At 39.8% G+C, this 21,228-nt stretch overlaps 1 protein-coding gene across 1 annotated transcript in view; it reads left to right on the forward strand.

The window, feature by feature from the left end:
• Window positions 1–21,228, forward strand: part of CNTNAP2 (contactin associated protein 2) — a 1,529,860-nt gene that overhangs the window by 705,074 nt on the left and 803,558 nt on the right. Inside the window, exon 11 of the mRNA XM_055129775.1 lies at window positions 17,916–18,022. Coding sequence (XP_054985750.1) covers window positions 17,916–18,022 — 107 coding nt within the window. The remainder of the gene's footprint in view (window positions 1–17,915; window positions 18,023–21,228) is intronic.

Below are 21,228 nucleotides of genomic sequence, written 5' to 3' on the forward strand. Positions count from 1 at the left end.
GCAAATAAGATGTGATGTGCAGTGTTTCTATTTCCTCATCTCTCTGTTCCTGAAAGTGCAAATTGTATTTTTTTCAGTTTTCATTTTTAAGACAAAACATTTAAGAGGAATTTCTAGATTACTAGACTATAGTCAGTAAAGTTCTAGATTAAATTAAAAATCCACAACAAGAGAGATTTTCATTTCTATTTAACAGCTACTATTTTCTGTAGGATTATTGTCTGTGTTTGAATTCTCATACATGTATTTAGTGTAAATAAATATTTACCAGTCCTAACTGAAATAAAATTAATCATGTTTGTTCACTGCCAAATACTCATTTTATGTAGTAGAAATATTGAACAGAGTAGAAGCTGCTAAAAAGTGATTGTTTCATGACATCATCAATGATATCTATGAAAATAAAGTGTATAAAGTTCCAATGAGAGAGGGGATATATTTGTATTTTAGTTCATAGGCATATAGATAACATACAAATGAAATCCAAAAAGTACAGGGATATTGAAGTTTGTATAAAACAATTCTATATAGATATTTTCATGGAAATTTTCACTTGTAAAAGTAAGTTAAATTGTTTTTCAGAATTCAACTTAGAGATCTATGTCTGCATAATTGGTATTAATTCTATAAACTGGGTAAGATCTTTTCTTCGAGCTCATTATGCTAATTTTGTCTAATATAGCTTTACGCCTACCAAACTATAGGACAGACTCTTTTGGATAGCAAAGGACTCGGAGCATCTTTTGGCAAATAGTGCTACATCATGAAAATACTTCTATTTTACAATTTTGTAAGAAACTAATGAACTAGATACTACTTTCAAAGGATTTTTCTCTTTGATTTGAGCAAGGCAGAGAATCCTAATGGACAGGTAAATCAAATGATTTAATGTGTGAAATGCTCCCAGGACTGCTGAAACGGTGACATGTCAAATGTGAATACATCAGCCCCAGCTACCTCCATTATCTGCAAGAGGAAATCTTAGCAAGATGCCAAATACAATAGACTTTTTTAGTCGGTTGCTGTGAGCATACCGTTTGCAAAGAGAACTGTGAACATAAAATACAGAAGTGTGGAAGAGGAATCCTTCCCGGCATTCCTTGACGCCTCAGAACACGGACCAGTGATGTCCTGGTCCTTTGTGGAATACCAACTGCCAAGCTGACCTGGTTGGCACCCCACACTGCCTGTGTCTTTTGTTTTGTCTTGAGTTGGTGACCTGAGGAGAGAGTGTTGGCAGGACAAAGCTTCGTTAGGTCTCATGGCTTCCTCCTCGAGTCAACACCGGTTCTCACTGGTAAAAATCCAGTCATGCCGCCCACATTCTTGTCATCCAAGTCACAGGCACAGGCATCTGATTTATTTGGGGAGGTGGGGAAAAGAGATGGTTGACTTGCTACTGTTAAAACACTCAGGAATTTGTAATCCTTTATCTGTATTTGCCTCCGCTCTGTCATTTAGTCCATTTTTGTTTGTTTGTTTGGTTTTTGTTTGTTTGGTTTTTCAGTCTCACCTCACTGTGCTCAGGGCTTCCTCCTAGCTCTGCACTCAGGGATCCCTTCTGGCGAGCTGATGGGTGTTCGGGATCCTATGGGTGTCAGGGATGGAACCTGGGTCAGCCACATGCAAGGCAAGCTCCTTAGCCTCTGTACTATTTTTCTGGTCCCTCATGGCATATTCTTGAGTCGGGAAATTTTTTTTTTTTTCATTCCACATTACAAGAACCTTCCTAGGGTTTGGTTGACAGGAAGCACTCAATGATTTTGTAAATTACAGCTCTATTGTTTATGTTGTTGCATATTATCTTTGGTTCCTCCCCCAAGTGGCGGGGGGTCACACCCAGAGGTTCACAGGACGCGTATAACACTGGATATTGAACCAGGGCTCCAGTGTGCAAAGTATGTGCTCCAGCCATTTGATCCAACTCCCATCCTTCTGTAAAATTCCATTTTTGATTCTCACCATTAACCATATGTAACTATATTCCTCATTTACAAGTAAGTCAACTTAGATTCATATTATTGGAGACTTAATCTAAAATTATAATTTTACTTGAGACTGCTGATAGTTCTTTAATTCTTACCAACAAGATCTAGAATCTAGAGAATAATTCTTGAAATTAAAGAAAGAATAATAAGAAGTCACTCAAGGTGTTTTAAAATGACAAGTGGGAGGGGGCTGGATTGATAGCAAAGAGGGTAGGGCATTTGCCTTGCACGCGGTCAACCCGGGTTCAATTCCCAGCATCCCATATGGTCCCCTGAGCACCGCCAGGAGTGATTCCTGAGTGCAGAGCCAGGAGTAACCCCTGTGCATCGCCAGGTGTGACCCAAAAAGCAAAAAAAATAAAATAAAATAAAAAATAAATAAAATAAAATGACAAGTGGGAAAGGATCAATTTATCATTGTTTGAGAAATGTATTTTCTATATACATAGTAAGAAAGCCAAAACTTGTGATAGTTTATGAACCTAAAACCTGAAGAATGAAATTAATCATTTTATTTGTGACATAAGAAAACTGACACCACGGAAACAAAAGCAGATGTTTGTAACTCAGCTTTCTGCACTTGTGATCAAACCTGTTATTGTCAGCAAACTACTTGTTCCTTTTTGCTGTGTTCTTTCATATAGTAATTCCATACGTATTTTTCACTCACCCGTGGTCAGCACATGTTTAAGGAGAGCTTTGTTTCACAGTTGTTAACATATTGTCTTACACCGTGCATTTCATTTCCAGATTCAAACATGACGTTAATTGTCTTTGCTGAATTTAAAGGTTGTTTTCCAGTCTTGGATTTTGTTCCTTCTGCAGCTAACTTTCTCCTTTAGAGGAAGCCTGTGTGACGACAGGGCCACACAATCCTCTGGGATAAATTTTGGTCATTTTTCATCAGGCCTTTACTTCCTCTCTCAAATTCACAGTATTTTGTAATTGTTTTTTGTTTCGGCGCTTCCCTATAAATCACATCTCCAGTAGGTAGACTTTTATGAAAGCAGAATAACAAATATATTAATATTGCTAGGACAGTATCTCGGCAGTGCTGTGACTCCTGATTATTTGCCCTCCAACTTCAAGAACAAAACACAATTTAATTTGAGGATTTAAAATCTGAACAGGATTGGTGCTGCTTCGTCAGGTGTGCGTTTGCTGGTTTATAAACCAATATACTAGGGCGGCTGAAAGAAGCTTCTGGAGCCCATTAACCTTCAAGGAGCCTTTGCCTTTCTTTCCTGACATGAGTGAAGTGAACAAGATTTCAATAAAAGTCTTGCTTCAGACAAACCTGAAGGGTCAGAGCTGGCGGGGAGGCTGCCAACGCTGCATCTTAAAGAAAACATCCCGATGACCTTTAATAACCCCGGGGCTGCCGTACTCATTGCAGAGGATCCGCATTTTAAAATCCCGTTTGAGAAACTGATCCCCCACTTGACAGGTTCGCGGTCTTTAATCTTATTTTTGGTGTGCAAGTCGACTGCCCGCCCCGTAAATAGCAGCCTCTTGGGTAGTTCTTATAACCTTAGGAAACGTGTCTCTGGAATGATGGCTCGGTTCCTCGAATCATCATGGGTGGATCACCGATTCCATCCCGGCCAAGTGCTCCAAATTTCCTAAAAGTAGCAGAAATATCATGACATAGAAGAAGACTTTGGTTCACCCAAGTTTCTTGTCATTTTTATTTTGGCCCCTTAATCACTTTCTTTTTTTTTGTATTTTTTGCTTTTGGGCCACACCCAGTGATGCACAAGGATTATTCCTGACTCTGCACTCAGGAATTACTCCTGGTGCTTGGGAGACCATATGGGATGCTGGGAATCGAACCTGGGTTGTCCGCATGCAAGGCAAATCCCCGACCCACTATGCTATCGCTCCAGCCCCTGGGCCCCTTAATCACTTTAATGCGAGGGATCAACCCTGGAATTGAGAATCAATGGTGCACAAAGATAAATTTAGTACCTAGATATGAACAAGTAGCAGAAAAGTAAAATGATCACTATAAACTTATCAGGTATAAGAATTCCATGATATGTTGACTTTATTCTTCCCTTCCCTTTTGTAGCACTGTAGCACTGTCATCCCGTTGCTCATCGACTTGCTCAAGCGGGCACCAGGAACGTGTCCATTGTGAGACTTGTTGTTACTGTTTTTGGCATATCAAATAGCCACGGGGAGCTTTGTAGGCTCTGCCCTGTGGGCGAGATACTCTTGTTAGCTTGCTGGGCTCTCGGAGAGGGACAGAGGAATAGAATCTGGGTCACTTGCGTGCAAGGCAAACGTCCTACCTGCTGCGCTATCACTCCAGCCCCTTCCCTTTTAGCTCTTGCTATTGTGATGCTGGGGGTCACACACACTTTGCTCTGGAGCTTGCATGCTTGATTTGGTGCTCCCTTGCGGTTGCAAACTTGTTTGTAACTGTGAATCCCAAACAGTAGTGCCACCTGGCATGCATCTGACATGCAGGCAGTGCCAGGGACTGAACTCTCACCCTCCTGTCTGCAAGGCAGTCGCTTCAACATTGAGTCATTCAACAAATATTGCTCCCCTTTTATACTGAGCAAGTGAATAGCTTAAATATTAACTAATTTGTTCTGGTTAACAGATGCATCTGTCTTGAAAACCAGCAAAAAAGTATCCTTAATTGAGCAGGGTATGACTTTCTTATCCACTTTTTTTCCTATTGAACAGAGATCTTAAATCAGTTTTTGCTCCTCTTGTTTTGTTTTATAAGTCAAAACAAGGTCTTGTTCTTAGCCCTTGTCCTGATTTTGACATTGATCCCCAAACCAGATCAGTTCAATCAAGTTATCAACTAGTGGCCCATTTTAGACTTTTGAACTCCACCAGAAAGGTAGGGTGGTAAATTTGCCTTGAATTTGCCTCTGTGTTGGTGACAGTTCGTAACAACAGCAATAAGAAACCAAAATACCGACCTCCGCACCCTCTTCTATCAGCCTCTGCACCATGTTTCGGTGTGCCAAAGGCATGTCTTCTCCTTTGTAGAGGCTGGAGGAGCCGCCTTCTTCACCATCCACCTTCCACCCAGTCTATGGCCAAGGGAGTTGAATCCATGCAGAGAAGCCACTTCACTGATGTCTTCTTTGGTTTTACGATGCTAGCCGAGTTCCCCCCTCCCCTTTCATCCAGTTTTGATATTAAGTTAATCATTGTGAAATTAGACTTTGAATGTAACGAGGTCAGATTGGCCCCATCAGAGAAGCACTAATGCAATCATTAGTCTCATAATGGTTCTTTGTTTCTGTCTTCAGTTTTGCAATTTTTCTCACTCTGTGAGTTTTACTACAGAGAACTGGCATTTGAAAGGCTCTCATTAGTGATAACCCTGAGGTCCTAGCTGGTATGTGTTAGTAGGTGTGGGACTCAGGACCTTGGTGCTCTTCTCCTGGTTAGGACAATCAAGCAGAATCTCCACTTAGTCCCTTCCTTGGCTGAATACATTGACTCATTATTTTTTAACTCTAATTTTATGGGTTTCTTGTGCTATCCCTTGTCATTTGGATGTGGGCAGTCCTATATTTAGTTACTTTCAGTTATTCCTAACCAAGGGCAAAAGCCTGGATGTATAGAAAAAAAAAATACTGAAAACTGTAGATGGATTTTGCTATGTATCGATACTGGGATTCTGTCACTCCACTTGGAAAGAAAATATTTACAATCAAGATATGCTTTGTAGAAGTGACAAAAGCAATCAACACTGGGAAAAATTAATTTAATTAAATGCCCAGCAGTGAAATCAAGTTTAGGCTGGAGTAATTAGGTTTGGGAATATGCCTTTGCTGCTGAGACACAAGCCCCTGAAACCCTATAGTTTATTAATTATCTGAAATATTAAGAAAAGACTCACTGTTTTACATAAATTATAATGCCATAATAATTTCCAGAAAATAAAAGTAGGATCAAAACTAACCAGAAGCAAATTACAATCTATCAGGTTTTTTTTTCTATAAGATAATCAAACCACTTTAAGTAAGATAATAAATCTATAGAAATGAGCTATTTGTAATTAAAATTAAGAATGCCAAATCATCACATAGCCATTTATAAAGTCAAGTGCCTGATAATACAAGTTAGATTCTTATTGTCATTATTTTGAAGTTCTTTCCATTTGAGATGAATAAGTTTCTTAAAATAGAGCTGTTTTAAGAAGAATTCTAAAATTTAATAATTTTAGGCTTGAAAATGGTAAATGTCCCCATAAGTTTCATCTCCCCCTAGACTCTTAAATGTTGAATTAGGGATCTCTTTGGCTTTAAATTTATAAATAATTATCAAAAGAATGACTTTTCCATGACAAACATGTTATTTCTAATGAGTTAAAGAATACACTAATAAATTGATAGTGAGAACTCTCTCGTGTTATAAATAACTTCCTGATAGTTCTCCTAGATCACTGACTGCAGTCTTGATATGATGTCAAATCCTTGGTGCAAATTTGATCTTCACTTAAAGTCAAAGAAATCAATAATGCCTAATGAGAAATAACAGCTTGCAAGTGATTATAGAGTTCACACCTTGCTGTGTGAAAAACATCACATATGTCCTACATTTGATGCTATTATTAGTCATCTGTAAAAATAATAAAATCATGTCTTACCTTTAGAGTTTTACCCTGAAGCTTCAGCCATGGTTGATACTGAAATACACAATGTACTGCTCTGTTAGAAATGTTCGCCTCAATCTTTGTCCACACTGATCTTCCTTTACCTCCAAAAGTTAAGGAGCAAAGAATGAGAGAGGGGCCAGTTAATCAAGACCTCTGCTTGGTTCTTGCTTTTTTTTGGAGGGAGGGTGGTGGGGGTCACACCAGGCGATGCTCAGGGGTTACTCCTGGCTCTACACTCAGGAATTGCCCCTAGCGGTGCTCAGGGATCATATGGGATGCTGGGAATGGAACCCGGGTTGGCTGGTGCAAGGCAAACGCCCTACCCGCTGTGCTATTGCTCCAGCCCCCTCTGCTTGGTTCTTGCATCTGCATTCCAATTGTTCGTACTACAAAACCTCATTCACAAAAGGTTTAATCAATTAGCAATAAATAAATAAATAAATAAATAAACACGAAGGGGCAGGGTTATTGAGTAAGTATATAAGTACAGGCCAGTGCATGGAGCAGGGAAGAAAAGCCAGTGAGAAGGGGAGAAAGCATTAGCAAGTAGTAACCAACCATTGATGAGGAAAATAATTTTGTCCTAGATCCGGAGATTCTGTTTCTATGACTCTGCAGAGATCCTATTTCATTGGCTATAAATAAAGAACTACACAATAAAAGAGCAGTAATACTGTTGACATCTGGCAGATGTTGCTCTATGCTTACATGCTGTCAATAGGAACCCATAGTCAGATCCGCTGTAACAGTCTCTGATGTTTCACCCTAGCAATCTTAATGCGCACCCATCCTACAAACCCACCAATGCCCCGTGCCTAAAAATCTACTGTGGTGGTTTCCCATCACACCACCAAGGCAGCATCCTGAGCACAACAAGCCTTCACCCTCCCTGAGTCTCCTGCCCAGGGCTCTATAGGAGCACTTGCTACACTGCTAATTGAGCTCTATTACTTTAGACTCTCCAGTGTCTATAAGAGGCACTGAGTAAACATTCCTTCCAATTATAAACAAGGGATGAAGTGACAGTCACTTTGTGTGAGTTATTTAAGTGAACCTTAGAGATAACTTCTTGAGCACTCATTTAATTTTCCAACTCCTGATAATGTTAACCAATAGAATTATACTGCCAACTTAATTTTTTGTTAGAATATATTGTCTTAAGTATGGTACTGAAGATAGTAGAACATTCAAACCCACACCGGACAAATAGAAGGATATCGTGCTTCACCGTGCTATGTAGGGCCAGAAACAAGTTAAAACCCTTAAGTGAGAATAAATTTGTGGTGATTTATTTCTATGCTCTCGCCGAGCCAAGTATTAACATAAATAGTAGTAATGATAGGTAATAAAATGGAGACTCTCTTCCAGTAAGCATATCAGTGGGGTGAGATAACAGTAGTAGAGACATTTATTTTGGGAGTGCTAAGTAGCACTGTAGCACTGTCATCCCATTGTTCATCGATTTGCTCGAGTGGGCACCAGTAACATCTCCATTGTGAGACTTGTTGTTATGTCTTTGGCATATCGAATACGCCATGGGTAGCTTGCCAGACTCTGCCATGCAGGCAGATACTCTGGGTAGCTTGCCGGGCTCTCTGAGAGGAATGGAGGAATCGAACCTGGGTCGGCTGCGTGCAAGGCAAACGCCCTAGCCGCTCTGCTACCAATATACCAAAAAAAAAATCGGAAGATTTGGATTAAACTGGCATGTTATTAAATTAATTATGCTCAATCTTTACTAATATTAGACTCTGATTTTAAAACTAGTGTGCAAACCATCTCTACTCTTTATTGACATTTATTAGATCAGATTTATACAGTGACACCTCTATCTTTTTATAACAGAACAGAAAACAAGTGAAAGCACTAGAAGATTAAGGATATTAAGGACATTAATCAGAGATTTTTATCACTAGCAAGCTGGGAAACCTTTAGAAAGATCCTTAAGTTTGTCCATAATTATGTGCATCTGCTAGGGAAGCATAAGGTCATGTATATTTTTTAAACTCTTCAAACTTAAAGAAAGTTCTTTAATTATTTTGTGTGCTGGCACATCTGGAGCAGATGAGAAACTATTTTTTATCAATTCACTAATTCATCAACATGCGTTAATTGAGGACAACTCAAATGCTGTCTCAAATCTTAGAGAGATAACCGGCCTTAAGAAATTCAGAATCCAGTGCAAGCACAATAAAATGATGACAAGCTAAAGCAAAAGCATGTGTTGTGTGACTGTTGATCCCATATCCTCTGGCCTCCTGAGCAATGATTGCCTGCCTTTGCTCAGGCATTTTTTAAATCCTCCATCTCCATTACTGTAGGGTATTTTTTTTTCTCCCTTTCCCTTTTACAGCCAAAATCTACAGCCCTTTTGCAAACAACATCTATCAGGGACTGCTTCTGATCGAGGGATTTCAGACCAACTCAATTTACAGCAAGCATTGCCTTCCAAAGCAACCAAAATGCATTCCAGAAAAAAAAAAAGTGATGGATTAAATAGTGAGGGTGATAACAGAACAACAGCAATTGTTTAAATCATTTACAACATTGTTTTTAATCATCTACAAAAATGCTGTCTGATGTCACTGTCACTGTCATTCGTTGTTCATCAATTTGCTCGAGTGGGCACCAGTAACATCTCCATTGTGAGACTTGTTACTGTTTTTGGCATACCGAATACACCACAGGTAGCTTGCCAGGCTCTGCTGTGCGGGTGAGATAGTCTCAGTAGCTTGTCGGGCTCTCTGAGAGGGGTGGAGGAATCGAACCCGGGTTGGCCTCATGCAAGGCGAATGCCCTACCCGCTGGGCTGGAGCAATAGCTGTCTGAAGTATTGATTTCAATTTATTCTTTGTGTAAATATGGCACATTTGGGGGCCCAATGTTTAAGGAAACAGAAAAATGATGTAGCCAAACTTTGGTGAGAATATACCCACGCTTTCATATTGTTTCAAGACAGTCAATGCATCTGTGTTCATTTGGTGGTTTACTGATAAATAAAAACTCTCCGTCTGTATATTATATATTTCTCAAAGGTCTTAACTTTGATATTCTTATTCTACATTGTAACTTTAGACAACGATGGAGTTTTAAAAGTACTAGACACTCACCTTTGCCCTGACTATCTTACTACCATACTGATATGGGCCCCTCTACTTTCACTTGAATTTCTTGTAGTTTCCTTTGCTTCTAAATAAGCTAATGTAATCTAAAAGGACGTTTTGTTTATATAATAATTGGGAATGTTGTATGAAATTATAACAGAAAGTAACCTAACAAGCAAGATAAAGTGACCTTTTTTATAATAAAAATGATTTTTAGGAGGAGTTATTGCACAGTGGGTAGGGAATTTGCATGCGGCTGACCGGGTTCCATTCCTCTGTCCCTCTCAAAGAGCCCAGCAAGCTACTGAGAGTATCTTGCCCGCATGGTAGAGCCTGGCAAGCTTCCGTGGCATATTTGTTATGCCAAAAACAGTAACAAGTCACATAATGGAGATGTTACTGCTGCCCGCTTGAGCAAATCAATGAACAATGGTATGTTCATTAAGGTGAAACAGTGCTGTACATTAAGGTGAAAATCAATGATTGGTATGTTAATTCATAAATGCACATTTGCCAGACATGAAAAATAGATACTTGATTATTTTTCATTAAAAAGGTGATTCTATGTGTAAAAGATCCAGGAAATATCTGTTCATTTAAATATTTTCATCAGTAAGTGTTTCATTTATGATGTTGAAAGAGCATCATAAATATCATGTAACATTAGCTTTTCTGATTATGTAACTATAAAATTAAGTTATATAGTAATGACATACTAAATCAGTTGCTGGAATTATACTCTCTCTACACAATTTAAGTTGAACTAAGAAAATATAAAGCACTGTTATACACTTCATAGAGAATATGGCTTCAGCCAAAATTGAAATGTACTTAGTAAAAGAATTAAAGTATTAAAATATTGTTGAGATCAGCATGTAGGTTAAGTTGGAGAAAATTCCACCATAATGGTGGAGATGGTTCTGAGAGCCAATTGCCCGAAAAGTCACGTTTAAGAAAGCCAGCTTTTCTAAATGAGTTTGTGACTTGATAAACAGAACATATAGAGACAAGATGAAGAAAAATCACAATTAATGGGGCTGTTTATGCTGACACTGTAGCTCATATATCCCTTAAAATAATTTCCACAAGTTCACACAACAGTATGTAGTTAACTTTGTGTTAGTTTTCCTTTATGATGTTAAAAACAAGGGTTTTTTTTTTATTGTCTGCATGTTAAGATGGAAATATATGTCAATGGAAAGACCAATTAAGTATCCAAGTACTCCATCTATCTGTGAAAGAGCCAGGGAGGTGAACATCTTTGGGGACTCTGAGAACATGATTTTAAAATGGAATCACTCTCCCTTTGTAATTTGATGACCATGCCCTCTGAATTTTCTGAACACTACCATGCAGTTCTATTCCTCTGCCCCTCTCTGAGAGCCTGGCAGGCTGCCGAGAGTATCCCGCCCGCATGGCAGAGCATGGTTAGCTACCCGTGGCATATTCAAAATGCCAAAAACAGTAACAACAAGTCTCAAATGGAGACGTTACTGGTGCCGGCTCGAGAAAATCGATGAACAATGGAACGACAGTGCTACAGTGTTTGGTGGTCACAGCTGGCTGTGCTCAGGGCTTACTCCTGGCTCTGTGATCACTCCCGTTTGGGTCAGGGAACCATATGAGTATTGAGGACCAAACCCAGATTGGGTGTGGGCAGGGCAAGAGGTCTTTCCGCACCTAACCACTAGGTGTCACTCTGAAGAGAGCATGCATGAAAGGTAGGCGAGCTTATGGGACAAAAGTCTCAGGAGGGGGTTGAGTAGCTCTCAGACTCCACAGGGCATCCCCTCCGCTCTTTGTCTTCAGGGACATCCTAGCTGGAGCCCCCCTGCAGAGATCCGGATGCCCTGGAGTCATTAGGGGTGATTCTCTGAGCAACTGCCTGAGCCTCCTGGGATCTCACTCCCTACCCTGCCCTATTTATTTGTAGAGTGCAGAGAAAGATGCAGTGCTCTTGTGAATCAGTTCTTCAGGCAGTCTGTAGCCATAAGCCACTCTTCCCAAAGCAGCGTGTTCACTGTGGAGCCCTGGTGTTTGCCTCCAGCCTTTGCCTTACTAAGGGTAGTGTCAGGGTAACACAGATACAGGGTGGCACCGTTCACCTGACTTATTTACAACTGCTTAACGTTTAGCCACTGTCATTGTCATCCCGTTGCTCAAGCGGGCACCAGTAACGTGTCTATGGTCAGACTTGCTATTACTGTTTTGGGAATATCAAATATGCCACGGGTGGCTTGCCAGGCTCTGCCAGGGGGCGAGATACTCTCGGTAGATTGCAGGCTGTCTGAGAGGGGCAGAGGAATCGAACCCGGGTCAGCTGCATGAAAAGCAAACACCCTACCAGTGTAGGAAAAACACAACTCCCTTCCAAAATGCTCTGAAGACAACCATACCTGTTAGGCTGTCAGCTGAACGTCTTTTGGAATTAAAATGGAATTTTCTAACTCTCCCTGCCTAATCAAGAAGTATCTGTAGACAAGAAAGAGAACTGCTACAAATGAATCTGATATAGTTTGAAGTTTCTTACATATGTGAACAGAAATTATATCAGTGCCTTGCAATTGAGATCAAGTATAGACATGAGAGATGTTTCTGGGTAAAATAGAACGGTAATTGTCATCTATAGCCTGTAATAGGATTGATAAGTCTGCTTATAGACATGCTGTCCAAATTTATCATTTAATATTAAATGTGATATGTACAAACTTTTAAAATAATTTGCTTGTCAAATGTATGGATACAAATGAAATAAAATAAATTTTGATATTATCACTGTAACACTGTCATTCCATTGTTCATCGATTTACTTGAGCAAGTGCCACTAACGTCTCCATTTGTCCCAGCCCTGAGATTTTAACAGCCTTTCCTTACCTAACAACTACTCAACTCTCCTTTTCCCAACGATTGGAGGCTCTTTTCAGAGTCAGGGGAAAGAGACCTGTTATTGTTACTGTATTTGGCATATCGAATATGCCGTGGGGAGCTTGCCAGTCTCTTCGTGCAGGCAGGATACTCTCAATAGCTTGCTGGGCTCTCCAAGAGGTGTGTGTGTGTGTATATATATATATATATATATATATATATATATACACATATATATATGTGTGTATATATATACATATATATAGGTGTGTATATATATATGTGTGTGTGTGTATTTCCCTTTATGATGATGATTGGAAAAAAATATACTTTCAAATTTTTATATACCATTTCCTTAAAGTTTTACACAGACCCACAACTCAAATGTTAAAATACTTCTTCCCTTTAATAAAAAAGTGCATCACAGGTAAGAAAGAACAGATTTATATGGAAATTTTTATCAATCTCCATCTATAAAATGGGGGAGGAGATGTTAGCAAGTATGTTGGCTACAACTTTTCCAAACCTTATTTCTGATTGGGATAAATGTTACATTTTAAACATGCTTACACACCCCTCCCGCACTGCTTTAAGTATGCTTCCAAAAGTACCTAGGTACTTTTACAAAAATAAAAATCGCACCTTACTTTTCTGCAGCAAGAAAGATTCCAGATGTACAGTCTGCTCTGAATTCTGGTTCACATGAATCCAGAAAATATTTGATATTAAAAGATTTTGAAAATCATTGTCGTTAAGAAAAGAATGCCTTAACTCCAAAGACTCCGAGGATAGGATTATTTAAAGACAGCACTAATTAGATGCATTACTTCTTCTGGGGCCCTGGGACCACAGAAAGCTGACACTTGCCAAACTCCCCTCTTCAACCCAGATTTTGATCAAGTCATTCTCGAGTTGGAACAATCATGTCGTTTTGATTCATTCTTGATATTCGTTGAATTTTCAACATAGGACATACTATAAAGCAAAAGACACACTCCCTACTGTCTACTAAAATAATTGCATGGCATTTGGATTTAAGACAGAGATCAGGTATAATCCACATTTCTTGCAGTAACAGTGATATTTCCTCTGAGTTTATGGAATTTTCTCGCAACACATTCATTCAGCCAGTCATGACATATCCTGAGACTATGTAAGTTGCCATCACAGAAATATAAGATAAAAATCTCAAACAGCAAGAGTCTCACAGTTTACAGGTGAGGGGCCGAGAAGAAGTGCAAAGAATTGCAGCGCGTGCTTTATTTGTGGGAGTCCTGGGTTCCATCTCTGACACTTTATGGTCCCCTGAGCATGGAACTGGAAATGCCTCTGTGCACTGCCAGGTTTGACTCAATAAATTAGTAAATAAACTATAACAGATACACTCAAACAAATCATTACTCAAAAATATGTGACTGTAGAATATTGGACATATATGCATTCTTCCATGGAAGTATGGGAGAAGAAATAAGGAATAAAGGAGAAGGTGATAAGGAAAGATAAAATTGCACTACGATTTGGGTGGAACTGGAGACCATCACTTTAAGGGAAGGAAGTTTGAAGCACAAACACTGCGTGAACTCTTTGATAATAGACATAAAGAAGCAAGACAAAGGAATAGAACTTAGATCTCCACGGTTGTTTCCCGATGGCTCGGGAGTTCCTCTTCCTTTCCATTCTACTGTCCAATAAACCTTCTTATTTCCAACTCTACTTCTGAGAAAAACAGAACAATAGGCTACGACCCGTGGAAGCACACCCTGCCGGTCGGTCTGTGTCTACTAAGTCTGTCCGCTTCCATGGGTGTGAATGGGAGGGCAAGCAAGATGAGGGCGGGAGACAGTGGTGGCAGGACGTTTTCTTGGTGGCAGGCATAATGTGTAACATTGTGAGCCTAAGCGATAACTATTAATACCATTGTAAACCATGGCCTGTCAATGAAATGATCTATTTTTATAAAAAAGGAAAGGAAGCTAGGTTAATTTTATTTTGACTGGTAACCCATCCTAACACATTTTTCAATAGAATGGTAATCAGCGGGGCTTGAAGCAGGGGAGGTGCTTGCCTTGCAGGAGTCCCACCCGGATTGAGTTGCCCACACCCTGCAGAGGGAGAGCCCTGAGCACAAAGCATAGAAATAAGCCCTGAGCATACCTGGGCGTGGTTCAAACACTAACACAAATCAAAACAAAAAAAAATTAGGGTTTGAAATTCATTAGAATACATTTAACTTGGGAAATGAAACAATGCTTCACCATGGAGAATTAAATTCCCCAAAATGTTAATTTAAGAAAACAAGTATTAAAGTTTCGTTGAAATAAAATGAAAGAAATCTGTACTTTTGAATTTGGGGAATTCTTTGTTTACTCTTTCATGCTATTTCCATGTATCTTAACATCCGTGTGCGTCAACACACAGTAATGTTGATCACCGGTGTGTAATTTCTGCTTTGGGCTCATTTCAATTCAATTCCAAACTGATTTTCTATTCTGATGCAGTAGACGTTCGCACTGTCTTCCCTGGAATCAACTGATGTAATAAGTGAATATAAATTGCCTTCACTAATAAGCTTTCTTCATCCACAAAAACTTAGAAAGCAAATAAACTCTACCTAGGCGTGGTATATATCGGACTCCAAAGTTAAGCATCAAGGTTGTTTTTTAGTTTTATGTCAGTTTGTAGAGACTCTCCCACTGTTTCCTTCCATGAGGCTGAGAATACGGATTGCTGTGTGCTACTTCCTGCAGCTGGGCATTGCTCAGAGCCTGTCGGGCGGCCGCCATGACCATGAACCCAGCGGTGCTGGGCCACCCACGCGCACAGTTCTACTGCCTTGTCTTTGCTTTTCACACTTACCCTGCTGGGAGAGTGTTCAATGTTTTAATTATAAAACGGGCAATGCCTCTCTCAAGGCCCAGGTGAAATACTCCCTGCCTTATTAACCCTTTATATTTATTTGACCCTTCCCTACCCTAGAATATCGGTTCTTGTAACATTTTATATCTCTTTTTTGGCTCATAAAATTCTGCCTGCTCTTGTGTCTTGCTTGAGTCCGTTCTCTCACCTTCATCTGCAGAAATTGTTGCCTTAAAAACACAGTGCTCAGGTTAGTATAAAATATAATAAGGTGCCTATTAAATGTAGAGCACATTTTCCTTCCCTGCTCACGATGATCCAACAGGGTCGCTGGAGACTGGGGGAAGCAGGCAGAGGATCTCTGCTCCCGGGTCCTGTTGAGTCCAGAGTCCAAGAGCACAGTGCTCTGCATTACCTGGATTCTGTGAGACTTCACTCATGCGTGAGACTCGGCCCGAGGTGTGGAGAGCTTCTCCCAGAAAGGAGCATAAAATGAGGCCCCCATAACCATGCCACTGGACTCTACGCCAGACTGTTTTCACTTCGTGCATCCCAGAGCTGCTTTCCACGCGCTTGGGCTGAGCGTCACATATGAGTGAACATATTCCTGGACACATCGTCATAGAGGGAAATAAATATATACGCCTCTCAGAGAGCTTGGCCAGCTACAGAGAGTATCCCGCCCACATGGCAGAGTCTGGCAAGCTCCCCGTGGAGTGTTTGATATACCCAAGACAGTAACAATAACAGATCTCATCCTGATCCTGAAAGAAGCCACCAATTCTTGGGAAAGACGAGTAAGGAGAGGCTGCAAAATCTCAGGGCTGGGATGAATGGAGACATTACTGGCACCCACTTGAGCAAACCGATGAACAACGGGATGACAATGATACAGTGATACCGTGAATGAAAAGAAATTAAATTTGAATGTTCCAGTTGCTTCTTTTTTAGAACTACTTGGCCAAAATGGGGAATACAAAAGGCAGCCAACCATTGGCAGAGTTCAATTTGTTAAATTCGAAGTCGTCCAAAGGATGCTCTGCTTAAGAGATTTTATTTGCATCATATGTTAGAGTTTCCATGAATATAACATATCTAGTCCCCTAAACTATCAGCCCTTGGGAGGCAGTGGCGGGTTCCACTTACCTTGTTTTCCAGAGTGCTGTGCATTTCTCACATGCTCAGCAGACGCTTCCTGTGCACATGAAAGTTTGCAGAGTTGTGGAGGTTCAACATTTCCACATTGGTATTGGAGTCCGTGCTACCTCTGCCGTGCATGGCTGATGATGCCCCTGAAATGGGTCTGGGGAGAGAAGACCAACCCTATCAGATTTGTAGCAGGAAATAACTAGAGCATCATGATTAAAGGATTCCTTCCCTATAGGGTGACTAAGTCAATTATATGCAATTCACTGTGATCAATTCTGCTCGTTTAATTTGGAAGCCCTATCTATTTTACAGTTTATTGTCAAAAATCCAGAAACCTTTTGTGAATACTATATAGGACAATTGATACCTTTGCTGTCTGGGAGCATCTTTATCAAGGTTATAATCAATCAGGTTTTGGGCAAGGTGGAGAGAGGAATTCTTGGAAGGGAGAAGAAGACCAAAATGGAAGAAAAGAAAAGCTTTGGGCTGTTAAAACAGAAATGCTTCAGAAACGAGTCTTAGCTTCACAGTGGGTATGGGGCTGCAGTTAGCTTTGAAATCTAGCCCTGGAAATGATCACCCATTTGCTGCATTTCTGCCTATTAGTTTGTGCAAATAATCTCCAAATTTAAAAGTACTTATGAAATAAGATTGGTTATACCATTTTTAAATGATAAATTGAGTTTTATAAAACTTAAATTATATCAGCACCGTGGGCTATTAGTAAATGTATAAAGACGTGCACACAAACTTGTATTTCCCATCATCCTTCCCTTGCTTCCGCTTAAACCAGACTTCATTAGCAAGGAAGCTTAGGGATGCATAAAGAAAACTTGGAATCTTTTCTTCTAAGGCTGTTGTTGCCATGGCATTATGTGTACACTTGATTTTGCTGTGAGAAACTCCGTCAGTCCTCATTCCTGACTCGGTATTGGCATTTAGCAAAAAAATTAAAAGCTGGAAACAAGATGATGACTTATCTTCCATTTCCCACCAGGAGGAAATGTAGCTGGTGTCTTTGTTTTTGTGCAAAAGGAAAATAAAATGAATCTCTGATATGCAAATGAATCTCTCAACTGTTTGTTAATTTCTACTGTTGATTCGAAAATGGGAAACACCAGGCCAGCGATATATCATCTTTTGTGCGCTTGGCACCTTCCATCATGAATCATATTAATCTGCTTAAACTAACAAGGATTAATTGCCTTGGGAAGGCAACCTGGCACAGAAATGATATATTGCCCAGGCAGCTTGGAATTTGGCCACTCGTGAATCTCATTTGTTTGTTGGTTTATTTCTGTGTGTCTCTTTCTCTGACAGATGTGTGCCCAATCACTGCGAGCATGGTGGGAAGTGCTCACAGACGTGGGACAGCTTCAAATGCACGTGCGACGAGACGGGCTACAGTGGGTCCACCTGCCACAACTGTGAGTGTCATTCATCTCACTTTTCCCTCCTGATTGCAAGAGACTCCCAGGTTTTCTGTTAAAGCTCAGCAACCCACAGCACCTCCCTGCTAAGTCACTTGATTGTGACGAACCCAGATTCCTTGTTACTTCTGCAGACGAGCATCCTAGCGACCCCATATATACTCTCATGTCTAATGACTCCAGGAGGAGGACTGATGTTGCAAAATTGTGTAAACACAATATTGAGATTGAAATGTCGCTCTTGGATTTGCTCCTAGGCATCCAAGCCATGACTGTCTGAATAATTAGGGAAACATTGTCTTGGTGTGATGTCTCTGATTGGATCCTCATTACTCAATCATCAAAGAGGCAGACAACATTTAGTTCCTGGGCAATGGCTGTTTCTATCATCACTGTTTGGTCACTTTTATTTTGGAGCTGAAAGATCAGCCGGACATGAAGCCCACTGAAGTTACAGCTCTGAAATAAAAATAGATAAGGGCAACATATTTCATCATTTGCTAGTAAAATCCATGTGTACTTTGTCTCACATTATCCCTTCACATTGAAAAGTTAAATGAAAATTAAACTTTTATCATTTAAAGAATTTTAGATGAAAGTTAGCTCTAGACTTGTAATATTACTTTTTTCCAAAAATGCACTGTTGCTTACAAAGCCCTTTTGAAAATGAATTTATTATAAAATGCATAGCTGAAAGGAGGCATTCTGTTGTATAGGGGTGTATGTGTATAGGAATGGAGAAAGAAATTCAATCTGCCATTTGCTGGAGCACTGAAACTCTAGTATATAAATGTTCCATGTATGCCACTTTCCTATTGCTTTTAGGAGATAAGTAAAATATTGTCAGAGTGCATTTCTGGAAAACTGCATGATGCAATACAGTTCTCAAAGCATTTAATTGATAGCAACATAATATAGGAAATTAGATTGAGAATATAGTGTAAGACCTCAAGTGAGAAAGTCATCTAATGAATTTCATTTACTATTACTTTATTTAGAAATATAGTAAAACCAAAAGACAAAAATTCCTTGAATAACAATATTAGGAAGATACACAAAAGAGTAAAAACATGTTATTAGAGTCATCATCTATAAGGTTTTTATAAATATATCAACACATGTAAAGAGAGGCTTCTAAAATCTCAGGGCTAGGATGAATGGAGACATTGCAGAGACTGCTTGAGAAAATCGATGATCAACACATGTATATATAGATACACATAGATAGATAGATAGATAGATAGATAGATAGATAGATAGAGAGATAGATAGATAGATAGATAGATAGACAGACAGATAGATAGATAGATAGATAGATAGATAGATAGATAGATAGATAGATAGATAAATAGATAGATAGATAGATAGATAGATAGATAGATAGATAGATAGATAGATAGATAGACAGATAGATAGATACTAGGTATATTTTCCCGTGGATTGGTTAAAAATCAGTAGCATGTGAGCCAGCACATAGTAATGTAAAAACACATAATGTATGACATTCATCCCTTACAGAATGAACAATTTTACATCTTTTATGCAATGAGTGTATTCCAAGCAAGAGCATTAAATTAAAGAGACATTGGCCTCTGATGCTAGTGAATCCTTTGAATTTTTTTCTCAGACTTTCTTGATTGCACCCTGGATTCAAAGGTGCTGAGGTCAGTGATAGTTTTAGAATCCAGTCAGCCCAGTTTCCCAGTTGCTTGTTCTGGTCTTAGGTTTTGAGCTTGTGTTACTAAACATTTTTTGACTTATTCTTTTCCGTGAAGGATCAAGAATCTGTTCTGAAGAGTATCACTGTTGTTCTGTTGCTCATCGATGTGCTCAAGTGGGGGCCAGTAACATCTCCATTCATCCCTTTAAGGGTTGAATGCTTTAAGGGTTGTTGTTACTGTGTTGTTAGTATTGTTACTGTGTTAGGCATATCGAATATGTGGATAGCTTGCCAGGCTCTGCTGTGTGAGATTCTGCATCGCTTACTTCTGGGAGTTTTGTTTTATAGTCTCTGCATCTAGGCCTTTGATGAGATTACATGGCATGGGGGGGGGGGCAATTTATGGGTGTGACTGCCAAGCTACTGGAAAACTGAGGATCTGGGTGTAGGAGGCCCAGTCCCAATGCAAGCAGTCTTGGAGATCTCAGCCACAGGTCCTGCATACCTGGGTTCCTCTGCCTGTTCTTTCATGCATGAGGCTCATCCAAGCATGTATAGAGTGCCCTTGAGCATGACTGTGGCTGGGTTCTGGAGGTTTTCAGCTGCCAGGGTTCTGCTTGAGTCAAGGAGGGAGACTCAACCCGCCCCCCTCCAAGGGCTCTGGTGAAGATGGCCTGGCACGGGGAAGAAGATTTGTTCTGAAGAGTAGGAATAGTAATTTTATGATCTTACTTCCCCCCAAAAAATATAAAAAACAGCTCCCTAAAATCTAATGTTAGGGAAACTAATCACATGACAAGCAAGTTACTAAATGTGTTAACACAACTCCTATGCTGACCCGCATTTTGTAAGGATGAGAAAGCTACTTCTCAGGTGACCTGTGCTCACAAGTCTAGAGGAAATAGTCCAAGACAAAGCATGGACACCCTATTTTGAGAGATGAAACTTATACTCTTTGGATTCAGTTTTGTCATCTGTAAAATGGGCATAGTCATGAAATAACCATATAAAACCCTTGTGATGTTATATGAAGTGATTCAGGGGAGAGACAGAGAACTTTAGCACATGTAAGTTCCTTTTATGCATCTGTTTCAGAGCATTGTCACTTCAGGGTATTGTCCCTTTGCTCTGAGTTCTGCATCAGTATTTATTCTTTTGCTCTGAACTTCTGCATCAATAATTATTCACATCACACAATTTGTCACTTGATTGCATGTTATAGTAAATAATTTCTTACCATTCTTTTGTGGAATTTGGGGCTTGAAGTACATGATTGGTTTTCATATCTTTGAAGTGTTGGTAAGATTTGAACAATATTCCGAGTATCCTGGGTATTTCTTGGGCTCGTGTCTATGTGTTTCTAGCTGGAGAATTTGTTTTCAAATTGATCCTGGATCAAGCTCAGGAGGTTGCCATTTGCAGACATGCTTCCAAGGGGTTAGGCTGTCCCTCACCGGGTGACGAACCCACAGAGGAATCCTGTAGCGATGGACACATCACAACCAAGAGAAGCCTACTGGTGACCAAGCACACAAAACCCTGT

The sequence above is a fragment of the Sorex araneus genome, chromosome 1 (genome assembly GCF_027595985.1).
Source record: "Sorex araneus isolate mSorAra2 chromosome 1, mSorAra2.pri, whole genome shotgun sequence".
Taxonomy (NCBI): Eukaryota; Metazoa; Chordata; class Mammalia; order Eulipotyphla; family Soricidae; genus Sorex; species Sorex araneus.